This window comes from Chrysochloris asiatica, unplaced genomic scaffold (genome assembly GCF_000296735.1).
Source record: "Chrysochloris asiatica unplaced genomic scaffold, ChrAsi1.0 scaffold00182, whole genome shotgun sequence".
Classification (NCBI taxonomy): domain Eukaryota; kingdom Metazoa; phylum Chordata; class Mammalia; order Afrosoricida; family Chrysochloridae; genus Chrysochloris; species Chrysochloris asiatica.
This window is the reverse complement of record NW_006408700.1, coordinates 2,852,975-2,875,460: the sequence shown is the minus strand read 5'-3', so window position 1 is coordinate 2,875,460 and position 22,486 is coordinate 2,852,975. Positions and strand designations below refer to the sequence as shown.

At 36.4% G+C, this 22,486-nt stretch overlaps 1 protein-coding gene across 2 annotated transcripts in view; it reads right to left on the bottom strand.

Annotated features, from left to right (window-relative positions):
* Positions 1-22,486, bottom strand: part of STXBP5 (syntaxin binding protein 5 (tomosyn)) — a 209,563-nt gene that overhangs the window by 60,075 nt on the left and 127,002 nt on the right. For both annotated transcript variants that reach the window (XM_006872055.1, XM_006872056.1), the window contains exons 10-19: positions 20,229-20,383; positions 19,195-19,267; positions 17,215-17,362; positions 16,461-16,528; positions 15,787-15,827; positions 14,739-14,959; positions 13,148-13,326; positions 9,186-9,311; positions 7,344-7,495; positions 1,022-1,087 (exon numbers count right to left, since the gene is read on the bottom strand). In XM_006872055.1, the coding sequence (XP_006872117.1) occupies positions 1,022-1,087; positions 7,344-7,495; positions 9,186-9,311; positions 13,148-13,326; positions 14,739-14,959; positions 15,787-15,827; positions 16,461-16,528; positions 17,215-17,362; positions 19,195-19,267; positions 20,229-20,383 (1,229 nt within the window). The remainder of the gene's footprint in view (positions 1-1,021; positions 1,088-7,343; positions 7,496-9,185; positions 9,312-13,147; positions 13,327-14,738; positions 14,960-15,786; positions 15,828-16,460; positions 16,529-17,214; positions 17,363-19,194; positions 19,268-20,228; positions 20,384-22,486) is intronic.

The window sequence follows — 22,486 nt, the reverse complement described above, 5'->3', positions numbered from 1 at the left end:
CCAGTCATTGGAATCTAACCATGGGATCTGATGTGGTCATTCTTACATGATCCGGTCATTGGAATCTAACCATGGGATCTGATGTAGTCATTCTTATATGATCCAGTCATTGGAATCTAAACCATGTGATCTGATGTGGTCATTCTTACATGATCCGGTCATTGGAATCTAACCACGTGATCTGATGTGGTCATTCTTACATGATCTGGTCACTGGAATCTAACCATGGGATCTGATGTAGTCATTCTTATATGATCCAGTCATTGGAATCTAACCATGGGATCTGATGTGGTCATTCTTATATGATCCGGTCATTGGAATCTAACCATGGGATCTGATGTAGTCATTCTTACATGATCCAGTCATTGGAATCCAACCATGTTGATAAGTGAGAAGTGGGTATAAAATAATAAATTCAGGATCCCTGTAATCTTAAGGGTCTTTAAAAAATAATGACCCTGTGAAACATTAATATACACATAGATCATATAAAGAGCTATTTAAGGACAAGGAAGAATTTCTTTAGTATAGCTATACAATGATACCAGAAATTACTTTTATCAGAAAAAAAATAAAACTAGTCTGAATAATTATCTTTAGTCACCATTAAACTATATGCGATAAAACTTCCATAATAGTCAAATGAGCATTATTCAAGGACTAGAGAAAAGTACCTGACTTCATCAACTTTTCTTATCATCTGTCTATTCTTCTAGACTAAGCCAGACATGCTCAGAGGAAAGAAAACATTGTATATGTCTAAAACATTTGATCAATGATAAGAAGTAAAATATATTTTTCCTAAAAAAGTGTAAGTATTACAAAGTTAAGAAAAATATTATATGACTTTTTTTTAAAAAACAGATTAACAGATATGGACTTTCACTTAGTACAAACTATATGATTTTATGACTAAAGATGTATCCAACAATTTCATTGTAGATGCATTTTAAATGGAAGACTGATATGCTGTATTGGTATTTGTAGAAATGTAATTGTTAATGACAGTAAATCAAATTACCAGAAGTTGGAGATTTGCAGCGATCTTCCGGGATTACAGTTCCTTCGCTAATATCGCACAGGCCTGCTAAAAACAAAACAAAAAACAAATCAAACAATTCATATAATTAGTTTTACCCCTTTGATATAGTAACAGGTAACTACTGTCCATTCAAAGGAACCTGGCAGATAAGTTGATTGTTGGCATTACTACAATACTCATTAAGTTTAAGAGACAGAAACAGACACATTTTGATCCTGAAACATCTCCAAGTAACATAACAGTCATCAGTTAAACAAGTTAAGAATAGAGGCTGGAAAACATTACCACACAAGGAGATCATTTACTAAGATCCAATGGCATTAGACACATTTCAGGATCTTGTTTAAAGTCAGTAATTTGAGGCTCTAGAAGGATGTGAGTTTGAACTACCAACCTTTCATTTAGCAGTCAAGTGCTTACCCACCAGACCACCAGCGCTCCTGAGCAAAACTACAGCAAGTGATTTTAGGCTATAGGCAAAAGCAAACTTCCTGGTTCATTACCAAGTCACAATTAGTATGCATGCTAATTGACCTGGTGACTGAATGAAAAGAATTTCAGCACACTGTTTATAAATTACAAACAAACAAAAATACATCGGAAGTCTGCATTATCTGGGCAACAGTCAAGGGTTATGTGTCTAGGCTCAGAAGAAGTCAGGTATCACATCTACATGTGTACATGTGACTAGTTACCTGCGTTCCCATTACATGACACCGCATCTCCATACACATTAAGAAAGCTTTTACAGTAACATCTGCAGAATACCGAGTTCTGTCTTCTTCGTTTAATTACATATTATTTATGTTCATTGGGTAGGCAGTTTCTGATTGACAAAGAGCTTTAAAAAAAAAAAAATTATCACACTAATGTTTTTGGTGTGGTGCTGTGGGAAAATGCACTGGACTGCAAGTTGGTTTGAACCACAAGGTCAGTGGTTCAAAGTCACCAGCCGCTCCTCAGAAACCCTATTCAGGGTTGCTATGAGTGGGAATTGACTCAAAAATACTTAACAACAATGGTTTTAGAAGAAACGAAAAACAGAAAAAAATGTTTTATATAGTTATAAGATGATGGATGGAAATATAGGTCTGTGTCTAACCATTGTTTAAAGAAAAGATTTCCTTAAAGAGATGAATTATCTTTTTACAGAGGTCTAAGATACCAGGTCGCTCAACAGTAATGATGCGGAATCCTATTGTGGCACTGCAGGATAAGCACTGGATAGGTAGCCATAAGGTCAGTGGTTCAAACCTACCAGCACTTGCTTCTTAGAAACCCTAAATAGCATCGCTATGAGTTGGAACAGACTCAACAGCACTTAACACCAACAACAACCTTGCAGTCCAGCACATTAACACACACTCCACACCAGGGCTCCACAACAAACAGTAACAATAAACTTTAGCATTATAATGTGCTTGAATGCTCAGTAAAAATAATCAGGTTTAAATTTTTAAGTCAGTGTTTTTTGTTGATTTATATTAAACGCCATAAGAATTACAATGTGCTTATTTTTTAGAAAATGCAATAAATATCTGACTAATTTGTGCATCAGTTTGTTCATCTGTAAAATATCTGTCATGAGTTGAGGGCACCTTTCAGCCAAATATTGAACCTATTTGGACATGGAATCCTGATGTGGTGCTGTGGATTTAATGCGCTGGACTGCAAGGTTGGTTTCAACCACTGGGTCGGCAGCTCAAGCTCTACAGCCGCTCCTTGGAAACCCTATACAGGGTCGCTATGAGTCGGAACTGACTTGATGGCACTTAACAACAACAACAATCTGAACATATTATCAGGAGGGCCCAGTCGCTGGAAAAGGACATCATGCAAAATAGAGGAAGACTCCCCAATGATATGAATTGGCACAGTGGCAGGAGCAATGGGTTCAAGTGTAACACTATAATTGTGAGAATGACCCAGGACTGGGCAGTGTTTCATTCTGCTGTGCACAGGGTTGCTATGAGTCAAAACTCATTCGACAGAGCCTAACAACAACATTTTTAATCTGCTTTGATTTACTTGTTCTCTTACGTGGCATACATTATTCATATTAAGCAGCCTGGACTTTAATTCCCATTTGCTATGTTTCATACTTGCCAGAAAAGAATTCATTTTTATTAATGGAGTGTTTAAAATCCTAAATTGAAGTTCTGGTCTTTCCTTCATCATATTAATTGAAGCTACACATTTTTTTTGTTATATTTTCCATTTTTCTGAAATCAGCCTTAATTCAACACTGTTCTTATTGATCTGTGCAACATTTCAAACGACTTTTCACTGTATTTCTTATATATTTAATACCCTTAGTGAGTCCTGGTGTCGTGCTGTAGAATAAGTACTGGCCTGCTAGCCACAAGGTCAGCAGTTCACACTCACCAACTGCTCTTGGAAACCCTCTACAGAGTCGTTATGAGTGGGAACTGATTTAATAGCACTTTAATGGGACAACAATACCCTTAAAGTTTCTTACACACACACAACTTTACAACCTATGTTAAAGTGATATAGCTACTTATCCTTTTTACAACTTATTGAAAATGATTCAGATTTTAATGTAATTGTGAAGTTTAAAACTTCAGTTTTTAATCTTCTACCTGAAATTAAAAAAAACATATCTGTCCTTAAATCTAAATACAGCTCTGTGCCTGTAGTTTCCTTCTTTGTAATTATCAACTTCCAATACTAAGTAAGAATATCCTCTAATGTGTCTGTCTGCCATTTCCACATCACTAAGGAGCCCTCATGTGGCACTACGGGATAATGCATTGGACTGCAATAGCGGTCTGAACTGCAAGGTCGGCGGTTCAAATCCACCAGCCGTTCCTTGGAAATGTTATACAGGGTTGCTATGGGTCGGAACCAACTCAACAGCACTTAACAACAAGGATCCCTGGAAGTACAGTATGTTAAATACTAAGCTGCTAACACAAGGTTGGTGGTTCAAACCCACCAGTTGATCCACAGGAGAAAGATGAGACTGTCTGCTCCTGTCAAGAGTTAAAGTCACGGAAACTTCTGGAGTAGTTTTGTTGCTGTTAAGTAACGCTGACTTGGTTCTGACTCATGGCGACCCTGTATAGGGTTTCTGAAGAGTAGCCTGTAGGTCTGAATTGCTGCCCTTGTTGTCAACAGATTTGTGCTTACTCTGCAGCACCACACCAGGACTGTGTCCTAAAAGGTAGCTATTGAGTCTGAATCCACCCAATGGCAGTAAGCTTAACTAAATCTTATTTGAGGCTTAGAACTATAATCAAAATAGAATTATCCCTTATAGTACATTTTACTTTCTAATTGATAAATTGTTAAGCCAAACAAGACGCAAATTATCCCGTTTGCACTAGCAGTGGGATTAGACTTTTAGCAGGTATATATAGGAACCAAAGTGCTTTACCCTACTTGCCCTTTAGACAGTTTCATGGTTTTTATTATAAAAATACTATAAATATTTTTTAGTAAATAGTTCAACTGTTTTAGCACAACTGTTTAATCAACAGGATTAGCACTGGACTGCTATCCACAAGGTTGATAGCTCAAACCCACCAGCTACTCCTTGGAAACCCTATACATGGTCACTTTTAGATGAAACTGAATGACGGCTTAACAATAACAACAAATAGCACATTTAAAACTTTCATTAACAGTACATTTTTATTTTATATAATAAATTCACAAGTGACACCTTATTTGTCACAATAATATGTTAACATCTATTAGTAGTAAGGGTCTTATTATGTTGCTGTAGGATACGCACTGGACTGCTAACTGCAAGGCCAGCAGTTCAAACCTACCAGGTCCTCCTTTGAAACCCTAACCAGGATACTTATGAGTCAGAAATGACTTGACTAACAACAACAACAACGTAAGTAACAAACATTTGGATTAAAATGATCTATGACAAAATATTGAGCAACAATTCAATGGTACTTGTGTACCCTCCAAGAATATATTATAATATGTACACTTTAGCTAGAATATCATTCTTAAAATCAGTGCAATTCAAGTATGTTTGAACAGTTATTCTACACTTAATGTAATATGAAACATAAAAAATTATGTTCTGGAATTAGCAGTACAAATATTCTTAAGAATATTCTTATTTTAGGTATAATGTATTATACTGTTTTAAAATTTTGATTTTAAATATAATCCTAACAGTGATGCTGTTTTTATTGTTAACTGCGGTTGAGTCGATTGTGACTCCTAGTGACCCTATACAGGATTTCTAAGGAGTGGCTGGTGAGCTTGAACCTCTGACCTTGAGGTTCAAACCAATCTTGCAGTCTAGTGCATTAATCCACAGAGCTACAGCAGGACAAAGATAGGCAAAATAACATTCAGTAGATATTTTTAACTGATTTTTTAAAAAGCCTCAAGTAGTTCTTCTATGTCTTAGCGTCTAATTTCGATATAAATAAAAAAAATAAGATAAATAATATTATAGCTTTTGGTACAGAACAAAGCAAGATATATTAAAACTTGAGAAAAAATATCTTTAGTATTATAAGTAAAAAAAGGCCTCAAACCCTGGATAAAGTTTGATATTTAATTTCTAGCAGTTTTATATAAACCACTATGGGTTGCTCTGGTAGTGTAGTGGTTACAAATTGGGCTGCTAATCTCACGGTCAGCAGTTTGAAACTACCAGCTGTTCTGTGGGAGAAAGATGAGGCTTTCTTCTCCCGTAAAGATTTATAGCCCCGGAAACCCTGTACAGGGTCACTGTAAGTCAGAACCAACTTCACAAAGCACACAACAACTATGAGTTGAAAAAGAAAAAAAAAATTAATCTTCAAATTAGTAAATTTGTAGGTCGAGTTTGTCAAAAATTCTCCTCTTATCATAATAGATGTTTAAATTTTCGAACTTCAAATACTTCAAATAGCTTCTTTATGTTATAAAGAAATTGGCTTGGAGCACAGTCATTACAATAACTATTTTCATATGTATAATTATGAGATGACTCTAAGTAACAAGTATTTTAGATATAGAACACTTGGAAATTTATTTTAAAGACAAGTGAGAAGAAAACAATGGTTTGACAGACACAAGGTAAACATGCCAAGATCTTACTGCCATGACATACATGACTGATTTACCAAGAGTGGCGTTCATTCACCAACTCAGAATGTGAGCTCAAAAGGGTGTACATGCAAGAAGTCAGAGTCAGCTGACCTTAGTGAAGCAACAAAAGGTGGTGAGGGAAACAAACATACTAGAATGGGAGAGATAAGACCCAAAATATTAGAATGGAAGAGATGAGATGCAAATTTATGCTGAAGATATCACATGCAAAATGATTACAAACAAACAAAAATGGAAAGGAAAAACATTTTGAAGAGAAAAATCCACCTACGAAATTAAAATGATAGTAAGATCTAGACCCTCCCATATTTTTCTCCCTTCTCTCATGGATTGCAATACTGGTAGTAATAGTAAATAACTTGCTGAGGGAATTAAAACCTGAAACTCAAGGAGAATTTTAGAGAGATTAAATTTGGAAGTCTAGATCAGAGAACTTCCCAAAGAGTACCACTGCACAGTAATGTTCTGCAGACAAATTCAGTGTGTCGAAGATAGAGCTCCCATGACCCAGTTGGGCAGGCAAGTGGAGAGACTGGAGCCTAGAGGCCAGTTTTTGCTGGAAGCCTCACTAGTTTGCTGCTGTGTACCACACATCAAATGCCACTGTGTGCACTGTGAGGTAAAAGGCAAGGTGGAAAATACTGGCATAGACAGTTCACTACATATGTGTTCCATGAGGTGCTATTGCTCAAACAAAACATTTCATATTAAGACCAATCACCTATAAAACACAAGGGTAAGAACACTATGATAAAATTCTTAATGAATCTGGGTTTGCAAAGAATCAGGATCTGAAAATGCAGCATTTTCATGTTTACAGCTATATTTTTTTCACATGGGAATGATTGCTTTGAATTAAAAGGCTGAAACAATGAACTGTTGGACTTCAGAGACCAATCAATAAAAGAGGCAAAAACTTTGAAACTTACCTTTTATTCTGTAAGAACTAGACACATTTTTCAGTCATTATAATTTAGTTTAAGAACTCTGACACTGTGCTTTTTCCCAAAGATTTAAATAAAATCTTGTATTTTATGAAAGTCCAATAACAACATAAAACAAAATATGGCTCACACCTTTTACTAGTTTCTGATAGTTTATATACATAAACTTAACCAGACAAGCAATTTATCTAACAGAAACACCTTTAGACACAGAAGTAACTCAACATTTACAGAAATCCTAACCCTCTGGTATTTTCCTCTCTTACCTCCTGAAGGTTGTCGAGATTTACGTGGGGATCGAGGTTCTCTCCGGTAAGGATCATTGGAGCCATATAATTCAATAGTGCCCAGGTTGAGGAGTACTGCTTTCTGGAGATAGTCAACCATTGCAATGCCATTACAATTGCCAAAAACTACCCTGGGTACAGGAAAAGAGCAAATGTTCTAGCAAAAAAATTTAGTTGTAAGAAAATGTACTGTAGTCTTTAAGGCTAAAGGAAGAGGCATAATGGATATTTCAGGAGATACATCTTTAAAACACATGTAAACCACGGGCAAGGAAATACAAGTTACATACATCTTCACATGAAACAGAATAGATCTTCTGGAAACATTAATGACTACAATCAGTATCATCAATAAAAAGAACTATTTTGCATCAGGGTTTACACATGATGGGAGACATAAATCTCCCACAGTAGGAAACGGGACATGTGCTTTTCTGCTCTGAGTATATTTTCAGCTTCTTAGGGCAAGGCAGTCCCTTCTACTAGAGGCTTAGAAGTCTACACAGAGAGTTAAGTTTTGGTAATCCTCAGTGTCAGGAATAATAATTAGAAGGTATAAGTCTTCAAGGTGTTCCTTTGAGGTATTCAATTAATTTCTCAGTTATAAATCAGGAACTACACACCAAGCATCTAGGAAAAAAGGACTGCTGAGTACTGTGGTACTGTGCTGTAGGATAAGCACTGAACTGCCTACCACAAGGTCAGCACTTTAATCCTCTCTAGTCTCTCTTCTGAAACCACTGAGTCAGAACCAACTCAACAGCACTCAACAGCATCCACAGTTCTTCTCAGAAGGCACCCTGGTGGGGTCGTGGGCTATGGGTTTGGCTGCTAACTACAAAGTCAGTAGTTTAAATACGCAGGAGAAAGAGCAGGCTTTCCACTCCCTTCCAGTCTTATGGCCTAGGAAACTCTACACAGGGTCACTCTGAGTTAGCATCAATTACAGCAGTAGGTTTGGAGTTTGGCTGTATTCTTTTAAATGGACGGACCCCTAGTAGCACACTAGTTAAATACAGCTAATCAAAAAGGCTGGTGGTTTGAATCCATCGACAGCTTCGTGGTAGAAAGATCTGGTGATCTGCTCCCATAAAGATTTCAGCCTTGGAAACCCTAGGAGGTCAGCTCTACTCTGTCCTGTGGGGCCCTTAGGAGTTGGAACTGATGTGAAGGCACAGCAGAAAAGCAACAACAACAGTCTTTTAAGAGGAGTTTATGGCTGATGCAAATAGTTCATTAAGCTCTTGGCTAATGATTTGAATCTGTCCACAGGCCCACATGAAGAAAGGTCTGGTGATCTACCTCTGAAAAGCCTCTGCAGTGCAGTTCTACGCTGACACACAGGGGGTCCTTATGAGTTGGCACCAACTCCACACTAAAGGCTAAAATGAAGCTTCTCTTCCTTCACATCAAAGTGACAATGTACACGATAGAAGTAGAACAATCGGCGTAAACAGACATGGTTCAACATTTACAGAATCACCTTAGAACAGCTGTCTGAGTTTATGTGGTTGGATTTCTATTATACTAAAAAGTAATAAGAATAGGATGTCCAAGGGAGCTGCACCTTAAGACTTTACCTCAAATAACTCACTGGTCCATGAGTCCCTTAACTTTACACCAGGGACCAATACATTCATACCCAGAGTAAAGTATTTGGAATTACGTTCCAAATTAACATTGAGTTTGGTCTGAAATTAAAATTACACAACATTTTAGGTAGTGGCATAACAATGATCATATGATTTATATATTTTTAAACATAATGGTGTAAGAAATCTTGCGAGGAGCTCAAGGAAAAAAAACGTAACTTATACTTACAATCCGTAGGCAGAGTTAACTGCCAGGCTGGTTATTTGTTGTGGTGGTTCTCCACCCACCCACACCAGCTGAATAACTAGTTCTGTCTGATAACCTGGAGACTGTTTAAGTGGTGAGGTTTTAACTCTGAAACAGAGGGAAACATGTTGTTACCTTCTCAGCCATCTTCAGTTACAGTATTAGCCTGTGGCACTATAAAGTTACTCACATATATCCATACAAAATAACTTTCTATAGGAAACTGCACTAGACCTAAGGAAAGTACAAATCAGAATCCTGTCCTTCAGAGCCTTTCTCTAGTTGGAGACACTAAACATGTATGCATAAGCAACAAACATAAGAAATCCTGTAAGTTCCACAGTTGAACAGGAGTGGGCAGCAGAGCCAGGGGCAGGGGTTAGCATGAGAAGAACAGGGTGGGGTGGGAGAAGGATGAAGACGAGCAGAAGTCTAGGAATTAGGAGGGGACAAAAATCCATTTAGAAAATGTCAGTTAGAAAATCTGCATTAGAAAAGTAGATTTAAAATTTAAAACTATGATTTAAGAAAATAAAGGAGGAGGAAATTCAGATTCAAGGATGCTAAATGTATAGGTTTGGACACAGAGGAAGTTGTATGTAGTAGAATAAGCAATCAGTATAGCAAGTTAGGCCAGGAATAGACTTTAGAGGGTTTCCCAGCCTGGCTGCAAAGGTTTGATGCTGGGGAAAAACAAAACAAAACAACTCAGAGCTCTGTGAAAGCTCCAATCAGAGCGCTGGCTCTGCCACTTAGCAGTGTTCTCACTTAAACAAGTGAGTCCTGCCTAATCACATTATGAGGACCTGGTGAGTACTTTGAAAATTACACAAAAGTAAAATATTTTCATTAAAGAATTAAATCAATGAAGGTTGATTAAAAAAATATTTTTAGAAGATTAATTTAGTGGAGGTATTGCAAGGAGCTCTGGTAGCGTAGTGGTTACGAATTGGGCTGCCAACCTCAAGGTCAGCAGTTCGAAACTACAAGTGATTCCACTGGGAGAAAGATGAGGCGTTCTGCTCCCGTAAAGATTTACAGCCTCGGAAACCCTGTGCAGGGTCACTATGAGTTAGAACTCCTCAGTATTTAACAACAACAACAAAATGCAAGATAAAGTGGATAGGGAGCGTGATCAGGAATTCCTGTGAAACAAAAAGGTAGATTTGGAACAAATGAAGTCAGACTCCACAAAGCTGTAAGCTCCATGAAGACAGAAACCCTGCAAGTATTGTTAGTGCCCCACACAGAGAAGACACTCAGCAAACAGCTACTGAAGAAATGCAGGAATGCCTGAGTGAATCAGCTGGAGGTTGATTAACTGGGGATGGGGGTAGGGAGTAGGTAAGACAGAATGAAGGCTGAGTTCCAAAGAAGATAAACATGTTGGGATGATGAGCTAGTTTTAGGGATATTACATGGAAAATCTGAGATGATGGTTGGGTCTTCAAATGGAACTACTCAGCAGACAGTTCTATGTATGCCCAAACATGGCTTATATTGAATGGGTTCATGCTAAAATTGCATCAGTTGAACTTGATCAGGCATGGTAAAAACAGAGTGAGGGAGCGCTCTTAAGGAGTATGGGACTCCCAAAGGCATAAAGCTACTTATATACAATACTTATGTCTAGACACAATGCTGGGTATGAATCCATTCTAACTGCCCATCTCTGGAGACAAAAATAAAGACTCAGGAGGAACTTGATTTTTCCCTGGAGGGAGGCCTGATATTAGCACAGGCTGACAGCCACAATGTGCTATTTTCTCTTTGCAGAAGGTTGGGCTCAAAGAAGTGTCCAAGCTCCTACTGACATATTAAACACGCACACAAAGATGGTGCATTCTCAAGAACTGGAACATGAATTTCAAGGAGAATTTTAGAATGATATGCCTAAGACTTAAGTGATCAGGACATGCAGAACTCATGGAATTCATATTTTAATTAGAAGAAACAAGAAAAGTTCTTAATAAAAGTAAGAAGCCAGTCAAATCTGCTACAAAATTCCCAACTGGTAAAACTTGATTAATAAATGATAGAAGATATTCTAGATTTTTAAAATATAAAATGGTAGCTGATTGTTACATTTTAATATCTTTCATGCATATAAGCTAACTGCTTTAGTTTTTAAAGACAAGAAAATGAATTTTTATGAATATATATCAAGAATTTGTAAAAATTACTGTTTGGAGATCTCAAAGTCTGTTTAGACTAGCATTTTTCAAGGGGTCAGGTAACATGAAATACATAAATAAAAACATAACATTTTACAGGTATAGGAGTAAATCAAACAGCCATTTTTAAAAAGCAGTCTCTACTTATGGATGTAGTAGCTCAAAAGAGGGAATGAATCTTTACAGCGAGGATCATTCCCACCCCCTCAGTACACAGGGTCAACAGGGACGGGAAACTTAAAAATTGCTACCCAAAATGGGGGGCTACAAAGGCACAAAGTGACTGGCTTACAGAGCTTTCAAGAGGAAGCCTAGTTTAAGAGGGTGTGGGGAAAAGTAGAATCTTCACTAGAGGAAGCCTAGTTTAAGAGGGTGTGGGGAAAAGTAGAATCTTCACTGAGTGGTTTCCAACCTGTCTGGACAGAGCCCGTGAAAGGAAATGGGGCTAACAATAGTGAATAATTGTTATCAGGATTGACAGCGAGTTTTGCAAATGTAAAGGTAGACAAAAGGAGGGGAGTGGTTGATCTTGCAGTCCAGGAGCAGAGGATCCTGGAACCATCAAGGGAGAAGAGCGAGTGCAGGACCCTATCCAGAGAAGCAGTGACACCAGAGATGGAGGCAGAGACAATGATGTGGAGAGATGGAGTGGCTGGGGACTCTGGACTGGGGGGTGGGGAGGTGCCTGGAGGGGACTGTAATTATGGCAATTAAATGAAATACGAATAGGATGAATGTAAAGCTGATGTTCTCCCATGTAAACTAACACTCAATTCGAAATAAAAATGTGAAGAAAAAAAGTAGTAAAATACTTAGTATAATAATATTAGAGAATGATCCAGACTTCAGCTTTATCTTAACATAATGATCGAAGTTGAAAAGACGCTAGAGTTATCACACAGTCTGCATGTATAGGCATACCTCATTTCACTGTAGTTCACAGAGACTGCATTCTTTATAAACTGAGGGTTTGTGGCAACACTGAATTGAGCAAGTCTATAGGTATGTGCTCACTTTGTGAATCTGACACATTTTGGTCATGCTCACAATATTTCCAACTTTCTCATAATGCTATAGAACATTTACTTATGATGATCAGGTAACAACCTTCAGTATGGGGTGAACCTCAAATGTAAAGAAAACAGAAATCCTCACCACTGGGCAAGTAAATAACATCTCGTTAAATGGAGAAAAGATATGAGTTGTCAAAAGCTTCATTTTGCTTGGATGCACTACCAACACTCATGGACTCAGCAGTCAAGAAATCAAAGGATGTATTGCATTAGGAAAACCTGCTGCACAAAATCTCTTTAAAAGCACTATGGACTGCCAGAAGAACAAACAGATGTGTCTTGGAAGAAGTACAGCCAGAGTGCTCCTTAGAAGCCAAGATGGACAGACTTTGACTCTCATACTTCAGGAGGGACCAGCCCCTGGAGAGGTGTGTCATGCTCGGTAGAGTGGAGGGCCAGTGAAAAAGAGGAAGACGGACTGGCACAATGGCAGGAGCAATGGGATCAAATGTTAACAATTGTGAGGATGGCACAGGTCCTGCCAGTTTTCTTCTGTTGTGCATAGGGTTGCTAGGAATCAGAAGTGACTGGACAATACCTAAAAACAACAACAACAAATTGTTCCTGTAAAGATGTAAAGCTTCAGAAACCCTATACAGGGCTCACTTCACTACGAGTCAGAACCAACGCAATGGCACTTAACAACAACAAAGGAAAAGAGAGTATTAAAATATGTCTCCAAGTTTTTAGAACTTACTTTAAACAGGGGACATTGTCACGAAGCCCGTCAGATGAACTGCTACTAGTAGACGGATGAGACTGAGGCGGAATGGGCTGTGGACTGGAACTGCTCACTGGGGTTGCCAAAGGTGGTGGCTGTTCACACTCCGGAGAGTCCACATCATTGATCTCGTATAACAATCGAACCTCCAGCATCTGTTGTAAAAGGAAAACAGTTTACCTATTCTTTATAGTTATTGTTCATTTTATGACAGTTTATACACACGTAAAAATAAATCTGGGTGAAAGAACATTTTTACATGTAAACATTTAGTAAGATTTTTAAAGGTAAGGATTTAGCAAGGAAAAAAAGTTGCTATTTGTCTTTTTAAAACTGTGTGTAATGATTTCAGAAAGCATGGCTTTATTATTTTTAAATGCATGGCACTCTGGCTAATATACTAGATTCTGGTTGTTAAAGAATGAATTGTATCCTCTCAAAATATAATTGGAATACTAACTCCTATAGCTGTTGGAAATAATTTTTGTTATGTTAATTAGACCATTTCAGTGTATGGTATGTCTTAAAATCAATTATGTTTGAGATACAAGCTAGCAGATTAGGCAAAGAAGCAAGGAAGCATGGATGGGGACATCTGGTCACATGAAGATTACCAAGAAAGAGAAGAACAGAAGCTGAAGAGAAACAAGGATCTTCCCGTCAAGCCCACAGAAGAGAAAGCTTTCCTCTAGAACAGGCCTAGGGAACCTTTTCTCTGCCAAGGGCCTTTTATTTGATATTTATAATACTGCTTAATATACATTTATGTTGAAAAAAGCTCCTTGTTGTTGTTGTTGTCAGGTGCCATAGAGTCAGAACCGACTCATAGCGACCCCATGCACAGCAGAACGAAACAATGTCCGAACACTTAATTGTACTTCTAAGAAATCTGTACCTAGACCAAGAAGCAGTTGCTCGAACAGAACGTGGGAACACTGAATGTTTTAAAATTGGGAAAGGTGTGAGACAGGGTTGTATTCTTTCACCATACTTATTCAACCTGTATGCTGAGCAAATAATACGAGAAGCTGGGTTCTATGAAGAAAAACGTGGCATCAGGATTGGAGGAAGACTCATTAACAACCTGTGATATGCTCCTAGATTTATTAATTTTGAGTCTTGCCTAGGATTGCCTTGGCAGGGCCAGACCATATGATTTTGTGGGACATTCCCCACCCTGCTTTAAAAGCTTAGTGATAAATATAAATGAATTAGAAATTGTAACCTCCTAAGCCATGAAATGTATACAGGTCACTATGAGTCGGAACTGACCCAATGGCACTTAACAACAAAGCACGAGAAGCTAAATGTTCAGTAGAGCCAGCCACTTGCGGTCTGTCTGTTAAGGAGTACTGCACATACTCATACTAGCTTTTCCTAAAATAAACACGTCACAACTTAAGGACTTAAAACGTCAGTGAAACAACGAGCAAAGAAAAATACAGTAGTCATGCCAAAGTAAACAATGGGGTGTTTAGACAAAACCGATTACAAAGAGTCTTCTAAATAATCCACATATTTAAAAATGTCAGATATCTGAAACTGATAATAATTAAGAAACTGTTACCGGAATGACTTCTGTAATGACTTCCTGTTTGCTGAATCTATAAATAATGACATGAGCTGAAACCCCAGCTATGCACAGCATTCTACTTTCTGGACACCAGGAGATGATCTGAATGGCATATGGATCTTCATCTACAATGTCTGTATTTGGCCTATCATCTTTATTTCTTGATTTTTCAAATACTTTAGATGTCTTTAGTTTATATAATACTTGTAGAGTTACTAGAACAAAGATAATGTATGTTAGATATTATAATACAAAAAGCAGAATAATATTTAATTAATCATACTATGTAAGGAAAAGTGCTCAAATCTTATTTTCAGTCTTAATCTCCATTTATTACACTTGTACACTAATAAAATGAAAAGTGTATTCATTCCTGTACTCTCAAAAACAACAAAAAGTCTACCATATTGATTAATTTAGATAAACTACAAAAAGTAGCAAAATAATTTAAAAAAACAAATGTAGATAACACAATGAAAAATTTAAAAACAAATACATTTTGCTTCCTAAAATTTTTTCTAAATATTTCCTTTGGAATAGGCAGCATTATATATTATGCTTACACCTTGTTACATGATTCAATAAAACATATCATGAGTTAACTAGATTTTCACTGAATGTTTGCCATATACGTTTTACAAACATCAGCCATTAAAACCATTCTTTCTTTCTTTTATTGCTACTATGTAACCACAAATTGTATTTCAAATTATAAACTTGTACGACATCAGTTAACAATCAAGCATTTAAAATTTCTGTTGATTTGAAACATATTCCCACTTCTCTTATCTATGTGCTAGGAATCAAAAATATGAAAAAAGGATTTGATTCTTGATTTTCTAATATCCTTAATGATATGATGTTTTTAATCTATCTTATCTTAGTCATATGAATTTATTCACAAACTCATATACTTCATTATCAGGAATTCAATTTATAGCCTCAAAAATTTCAAATTCAGCACTGGCTATACAGTTATAAAACAGGAGTTATAAAAGCAATGATTGTGTAACATGTAACAATAATTATTCAAAATACTTACTTGCAGAAGCATCCCAGAACTTAAGTGACCCATCGGCATGCCTATCAAAAGTAACATAAGTTAAGACTGTAATGAAGTACAGAAAATAACCATTGTAAGTTTTTCTTCACCAGTCTGTTACTAAAAAGAATAAAAATCATGAAAATGAAGAAAAAAGGTAAAAACCACAGCAAACTGGCTGGCTGCTGACAATAATTTATTTCCTACTATATGATTAATTGAGCATGTAGTGGCTCCAAACGAGAAGCACTGAGCTGAGAACCATAAAGTCCGTGGTTTGAGCCTGCCAGTCACATCTAGGTGGAAAGATGAGGCTTTCTGCTCCCATGAAGACTGAATACCTCAGCAACCATCTACAGGGTCACTGTAAGTCGGAACCAACTCCACAGCACTTAATAACAATAACATTATAAAGCAAAGCTCTACTGCCCGATTAATGTTCATGGAGTCTTGTTATTGTTGTTGTTATGTGTCGTGAAGTCGGTTCCAACTCATAGCGACCCTGCATAGGGTTTCCGGGGCTATAAATCTTTATGGGAGCAGAACACCTCATCTTTCTTCTGCGGAACAGCTGGTAGTTTCAAACTGCTGACCGTAAGTTTCACAGCCCGATTCGTTAGACAAATATAATTAGCTGCTATTGATTTATTAGGTGAAAACAGACTTTTACTTACCCAGTGATAATTATTTCTGGGTAACTTTGAGCACCTAATCCCCAATTACCTCCATTGATAGGCCATTCCTAAAATAAATAAATATAAGAACATTGTAAAATACAATATCCAAGCATCCTGTATGTCTTTATAGATATGCATATGCCTACACACACACACACAAAAAAAAAAAGCTTTCAAAAAGTTCAAGGAAAAATGGAATTCAATTATAATGGATTTTTTCCGTGAACTTTTTAAGCCCCCTGGCATATGCAGCCCACTGTCATCAAATTGATTTCAACTCACAGTGACCCTATAAGAAAAAGTAAAACTGCTTTGTGGGGTTTTCATGGCTGTACGTTTTTACAGTAGCAGACAAATCTTATCTTCTCCTTCATAGTGGCTGGTGGGTTTAAACCCGGACCTTGTAGTTCTCAGTCCTGTTTATCAGCCCAATAATTAACCCACTGCAATGCATACACACGGGAGTCTTCATATGAATAAACATTCTGTTTGTGGAAAGTGGAATTAAAATATAATGGAATTTTCTCATGGTTTTTATGAAGCGCTCTCTCATGTGTGTATATATGTATTATATATTAAAAACAGGTACTGTTTCCATCAAAATAGGATACATGTATATGTGTATACAAACAGTGAACATGTCTTGCCTTGAAAACAATGTTCTCTATACTTTGTCTAGAAAAGTTATCACCAATGGTAAACATAAAACACTGAAAACAGACCATTAAATACTGGAATGTATATTCAATACCTTTTTGCTGTAACCTTGCCGTTTCTGTCTAGCTCCAACGGAATAAAGTGCAGGAATAAGGTCGACAGGACAGTCAGCAAAATATTCACAACATGTCACAGGGGATTCGTGTATACTCAAAGGGTAAGGGTTCTCAAATATTGGATAGCTTTTAACAATAAGAGAAAGCAAAAGGAAATTACTTATGAATTTAATGGATTTTAACCCCTGAGTACAACAACAATCAATTTTTAAAATTTATTGCAACATTTGGGGTGGAAAAAAAAATTTATCTAAACTTAGTTAAGTAAAATTAACATATTTTGAAGGTCAGCATGACAGCTTATCTGAATTTACATTTTTAACTTTTAGGAAAATATGCTTTTTGTCTATAGAATTAGAAATCATAAAATTCTAACACTGAGATCAAAGTGGTTTAATTCATGCAATATGTAAACAAATGAGATATTTTTATAATGAAAGATGCTGAATTAGAATGGTAGATAAAAAGGCTTCAGTTACTACTATGCACCATGTACCAAACAGGAAACTTAAGTGTTTCACATATAATTATCTCATTTACCTTTTTTATTTTATTTTTTTTTAGCAAACTTATGACACGGATCATTTCTTACAGAAGAACAAAGGTTTAAGGGAGTAACGTGACAAAGGCATGCCAACTAGAAAGTTATAGAAGCAGAATTCAAACAGCTGTAATGCTCTCAGTAAACAAATACTTTGCCCTTACAGAGACAGAGGGAATACAAATTTTCAATCTTCCCTTTTCCTTCAATAAATATAATATCTAGTCCAAAATTTAATCTGATACTTTTTTATTTTAAGTAATCTAAAGTATATTCCCATTTTGAATGCTTTCCAGGTATTTGTTTTCTGGCTTTAAAGTCCTTAAAACAAGAGTAGTAACTTTAAAGTATCTGGAAAACCAGAAACAGATTAAAACTCCTAACTGGCTAATTGGGAAAACTTAAGACATTTTAAGCTACTGACAATGATTTTAAAAATAAATAAAAGAGAGAAATTTCCTAAAATTCCTTTACAGATGGTACAATAAAGTCAACTTCCACATACATATGAAAACACAGAAGACAAATTACAAATGAAAATTTGCATTAGTAAAATGGCAATATCCTTCTCATGAGTGAAATGATTATATTTCATGAATCATTAGCTAAAACACTTCTATTATTATGCATTTAATTGATACTCTTGCTAAATAAAATGAAGACTTGTTGTCACAGGTTACTGGAATAGTGTGGTCTTTTGATTTAAATATGTCTTCAGCATAGAAAGTTTCGAAGGTCAGCTCGAAAAAACTAAATATGAAAAGTCTCACTGTTTGAAAAACCTTACTTAAAGGAAAAAGCATATAAGAAAATTATGCTAAAAATAGAGCAGAAATAACAGTTTCAAATTTCTTTATGCCACAATGGTATTGTTATTTAATAGATGAGCCAAAGTTGGAATTATTACAGGTAATATTGTTGTTGGCTCATCAAGACTCTGCAGAGGGTTTCTGAAGCTGCAAAAATGCTATGGAAGCAGAAAGTGTTTATCTTTTCTCCTTCGAAGGGACTGGCACCTTCGAACTGCTGATCCCGTTATTAGCAGGCCAGCTCGTAGTGCACTGTGCTGCCTGTCAGACCTCCACAGAGAAAAGAGCAGGGAGACCTTATGTGGAGTAAACTGTGATGGGAACACGGTGATTTTTGTATGCCCCAGGATCTCCAAGGACCAGGTTAAATCATATGAAATTTTAGAAATACAACAAATTTTGACTTAAAAATAGGGATTTTGTACTTTTCACACAATTAGAAAATTTGGCTGCTAATTTGAAATGTGATTCTAGCACTAAAAGTGGTCAAGGGTTAAAGACATAAATGGAGAGTTTTCAAAGGCATTAAACAGCTAATCTCGTTTTTTCTTGCTTTCCCTTTTATTACTATATATTAATAAAATTGCTCACCAAATTTTATTTCTTACCCATTTTGTGCAAGGTCTATAAGTACCAAATCCTTTTCAAGAAGAACCACCACAGCATATGGTTCTTGAAAATCTGGAATTGGAAAACAAAGCACAAATAATGGTTTCAAATACGCAAGAGATGAGCAAATTCAATCATATATATATATATATATATATATATCTTTCTTGGTGTGTATTTTATTTCATTATATAACATTTAGCATTCTAATTCTATGATCACTTCATATAATTGAAAACTTGTCTGTTTGACATGAGTTAAATCTATTCAATGCTCCATTCAAAATTAAAGTTGTTGTTGTTGTAGTTAACTGTCATCGAGTCAGTTCCAACCAATAGCGACCCTGTATAGGGTCTCCGAGGAGCAGCTGGTGAGCTTGAACCGCTGACCTTGCAGTTCAAACGGCTTTGCAGTCTGGCGCATTAACCCACAGCACAAAGGCTCACAATAACTTCTAGGGTATTATTCCAAGATGAAATGTAGTCAATTAAAATCAAAATTTAAATCTAAACACCCTTAAGAATGATTATCATTAGCTTTCATAGAAATCCAACACAGTTCTACTACTATATTATAAAGTTGTAATATCTGTATAGGATAATTTTTATGTGGCTGTTTTTGCCAACTATAAGGTACACTGCGTCTTTAGACCAAATGAACGGGAATTGTACTAAGAAAAAAATTAATTTTTGAAATCATATATACTAATATTTTATAGAATTTTTAAAAAGTTTCTTTAAAAAGAATAGCATTGTTTATCCTGAGTATGAACATGATATATTATTAAAAAGTTTCTTTAAAAGAATAGCATTATATATCCTGAGTATGAACATGAAATATTACAGAGATAAAGTCTACTAAGCAAAGTTCACTTCTTAAAATGAAATGTACAAGGTTAGGAAGGCAGCATCTCGTCACACAACGACACCAGCACAGGGATATAGGGACACTACTTGGATAACATGAAGGTCTTTGTTCATAATGCTAGGTGGGTATTGACAGAGAGTGGGCTTTAAAGGATGCAGAGCTTTACCATTTGAGTATGGTGTTTCACAGAGTGTCAGGAAATCAACGATTGAGTAGTCCATCTCCAGCACAGCAGTAGTTTTCCCGTGCATGACTGTTAAACACGGTCTTCTTCCCACAGTGTCATATGATAAACCACCTGATAAAATAATAAACGGCTCCCTGGAAATGAAATGCAAGAGTAAGATTATATATGGCACGGTACAGACAAGTTATTTTCCTCCTGTATCATTTTTTGTTTTGCTCAGCAAAGTAACAAGATCTTAATATCTAACGTTATTACACATCACAGAATTGAATACTTGCATGTGGACCTTTACATTGCATCCTTGAAAATTAATCTACTGAACACTGACCACATTTGACTCCTATACCTCCTACCTTGGTCTCTAGATCTTTTCCCTGTATCCTCTATGTAAAATTACCAAAAACAAAATTGTTTCTGGTTTTCTACTGCTAAGTCTCTTGAATACACCCCTTAGCTTCCAATTCTAAGTAGACCTTCTCAACCGAAATTCCACGATGCACTAAGACATCCACTGTATGCGACGAGTCAATTTCTCACCTAAGCATTAAGAATTACACAAGTTATACATTTTCTGTGAGAGAATTTAGAAGAAAGGCACTCAAGCCATGGTTTTGTAGGGCTGAATTGTCTCTTGGGAGTTTGGTTGGTGTGGTTTCACACTAGCTTTGCCTAATGGATGCAAGAGCTCTATAGCATCTACCAGCTGCTGTCTGTATGCTACTTCTAATCAGTCCTCCAACTCTGTTACCAGTTTAATGTATCTGCTCCGTGTCTCCTTATCAGTCAGCATTCCATCTACATCTAAATTTATCTAGACCAACTTTTAAAAACTACTCTATGTATCTTCTATACACTAGGTCCCAGTAGATTTCTTTTTCTTTGGCTTGCCTACTCATACTTCTTAAAGATGTTTTGATTACATTAACCATTCCTTTCTTACTTGTTTGTAAGAGTTTGGGGTATTAGTTTTTGATCTGCCATATGTGTCTTCCCACTTGTTGATAGGGAAGTTTCTTATAGTAGTTCATACCAATGATTTAAATTTCTCTATATATAATTTTCTTAAATTTCTTCATTTATGATTTTTAAAAAGCTTTATTACACTTGCTGCAAGACCAGTATAACTATCTCCTTCCTCACCAAATGCTAATGATGTTACTCCCTGCTTTTCCATTTACTAAACCTTTGAATCCAGGAGCTAAACTCTGGACTATACCACTACATAGTATCTGAATCTCAACTTTGGGTTTACTTTCTGAGTGACCTTGGACAAGTTGCTTAGCCTCTTATTGGCTGGTTTTCTCATCTATGAAATGAAGATATAATGGTAGTATCCAGTATCTGAAAATTACTAATTAATATATTTATAGTGCTGAGGAAGAAGCCTGGTGGCACAATGATTAAGTACTCATCTGCTAAACAAATGGTTGGTGGTTAAAACCTGCCCAACACTGCAGAAGAAAAGAACTAATGACCTGCTCCACTAGAAAAAAGCTCAGCCTTAAAACTCTAGGGGGCAGCTCTTCTATGTCCTGTCCCATTGCTAATTGAGGGCACACAATAACAACAGTCAACCATGGTAAACCCATAATCACAAGAGAGTAAATAAAAAAAAATATTGTTGCTAGGATTCTGGTTCATAATACAGGACTTACTCCAAAACAATGTGCTTACCCACGTCTCTGTGATCTATCCACCACTTGTTTATCACTTTGTCATACTGTGGTGGTTTGCACGTTGCTATGATTCTGGAAGCTATGCCACTGGTATTTTAAATACCAGCAGGATCACACACAATGGATAGGTCTCAGCTGAGTTCCCAGACAAAGACGGACTAGGAAGAAGGAGAGACGGAGTACTACCAAATATTTAGTCACTGAAAACCTAATGAAGAGTAGTGGAATACTGTCAGCATCAGTGTCAGAAATGAGCTGGTATTGACTATTTTGATTCTGACAACTACATGGTTTAGTGTGCCAGGAATGACAAATTTAAGAGGAATGTCATCGCATTCATCAACAAGAACATACATATCAAGATCTGTCTTGAAGTACAATGCTGTTGATAATTGGATAATATCCATTTTTCTACAAGGAAGACCAGTCAACAGCACTAAATTAACACAACTAAAGCCAGTGATGATGAAACTGAAGAACTCTACCAACTTCTTCCGTCTGAAATTGATCAAATATGCAATCAAGATGCATTCATAATTACTGGTGACTGGAAAGCAAAGA